The 1,210-nt window shown below is 55.3% G+C and overlaps 1 protein-coding gene across 1 annotated transcript in view; it reads right to left on the reverse strand.

Moving 5' to 3' along the window:
* The window catches only part of TAF3 (TATA-box binding protein associated factor 3), a 119,459-nt gene extending 118,597 nt beyond the window's left edge, over positions 1-862 (reverse strand). Inside the window, exon 1 of the mRNA XM_073589034.1 lies at positions 501-862. Within this exon, the coding sequence (XP_073445135.1) occupies positions 501-666 (166 nt within the window). The 5' untranslated portion in view covers positions 667-862. The remainder of the gene's footprint in view (positions 1-500) is intronic.
* Between the last annotated feature and the right edge of the window lie 348 nt (positions 863-1,210).

The following is a 1,210-nucleotide window of genomic DNA, read 5'->3' on the forward strand; positions in this document are numbered from 1 at the left end:
CGAGCTGAGGCTACGATCCCACGAGGAGTTTGGATGATGCAGAGTCTCTGCCCCCATTAAGGAAAATTGGTTACTTGGGTTTCTCAAAAACACACAGTGCAAAAAATCCAATGGTGGGAAAGTAGTCTCGGAGACTGAGGTCACCGATTGGCTGCGGTGGTACTAACGTGACACCAGCAATGCAGACAACAGACTCCAGCAGCGGGAACTCAGTGCTGGACCTGGGGAGGGGGAGTAAGGCATTGGGGGGGGGTAAACAAGATACACCCAGCAATTGGAATTTTATGAAGAAAAGAAAAAAGGTGCAAGCCCTTTAAGCTGATGAGCCATCCCTTTAAACAATGGCAAGCTCCATCACTCAGGTGTGACACTGATGGATACAGCCCTCTACCAGCAGAGAAGTAGCCCAGGTGCCCATAGCAACCCAAAATAACTTTCCCTCAGGAAACAGAAGAGCACGCATGGGTTCCTAAGGGCAGACAGGCGCCGCCGGTACTCACACAGCTCGGAGTAGCGGTGGGCTCCCCGGCACAGCTGCTGCAGGTACCTATGCAGGACATCAGTGAGCAGGTCGCAGGCGGTGACCTGCACGGAGTCCCAGCCCAGGGCTTGGCAGATCTGCGCCACCGACACCCGCAGCAGCGAGCGCGAGTAGCTCTCACACATCCCGACTTAGCCCGCGCCCATCACACGCCGCGGTCTCTCCGTTTTCTGCCCGGCTATCCGCACGGTCCCTTCCGCGCTCTCGCCCGTGCCGCCATCTTGGCCTTCCCTCTTGTCGCTGCTTAGCACAGGCAGCAGTCCGCGCCAATCCATCCCGGAGCAGTTCGCTCAGCAGCTTCCGGCCTGAATCTGCTGCTCTGGCATCAGCCATGGCTCCCAGGAGGAGGCGTTATAACGAGGCGGAGGGCCGTGGCCTTCACACTTGGGCTGCCGGTCACCATTTTGCTCCAGGGCAGAATACCAGACGTAGGCGTCAAGTCCCAGAATCGGACTGGAAAGTATCCGGGGCGCCTGATTGCTACTGCTGAGACCCCCATCTTATCCATTACCCCTCCAGCAAACATCACATGGAAAAAGAAGACGGATAGTAATCAGACAGACACCATTATAGCAGCTGCCCTGCAATACAGAGTACATACACTGAGAAGTAGATCACTTATACCTGATGGGGCTGGTGTACTTATTATTAAAATCCAGAAATCCTTTC

This window comes from Dendrobates tinctorius, unplaced genomic scaffold, assembly GCF_039654945.1.
Source record: "Dendrobates tinctorius isolate UK_male_01 unplaced genomic scaffold, ASM3965494v1 ptg000105l, whole genome shotgun sequence".
Classification (NCBI taxonomy): Eukaryota; Metazoa; Chordata; class Amphibia; order Anura; family Dendrobatidae; genus Dendrobates; species Dendrobates tinctorius.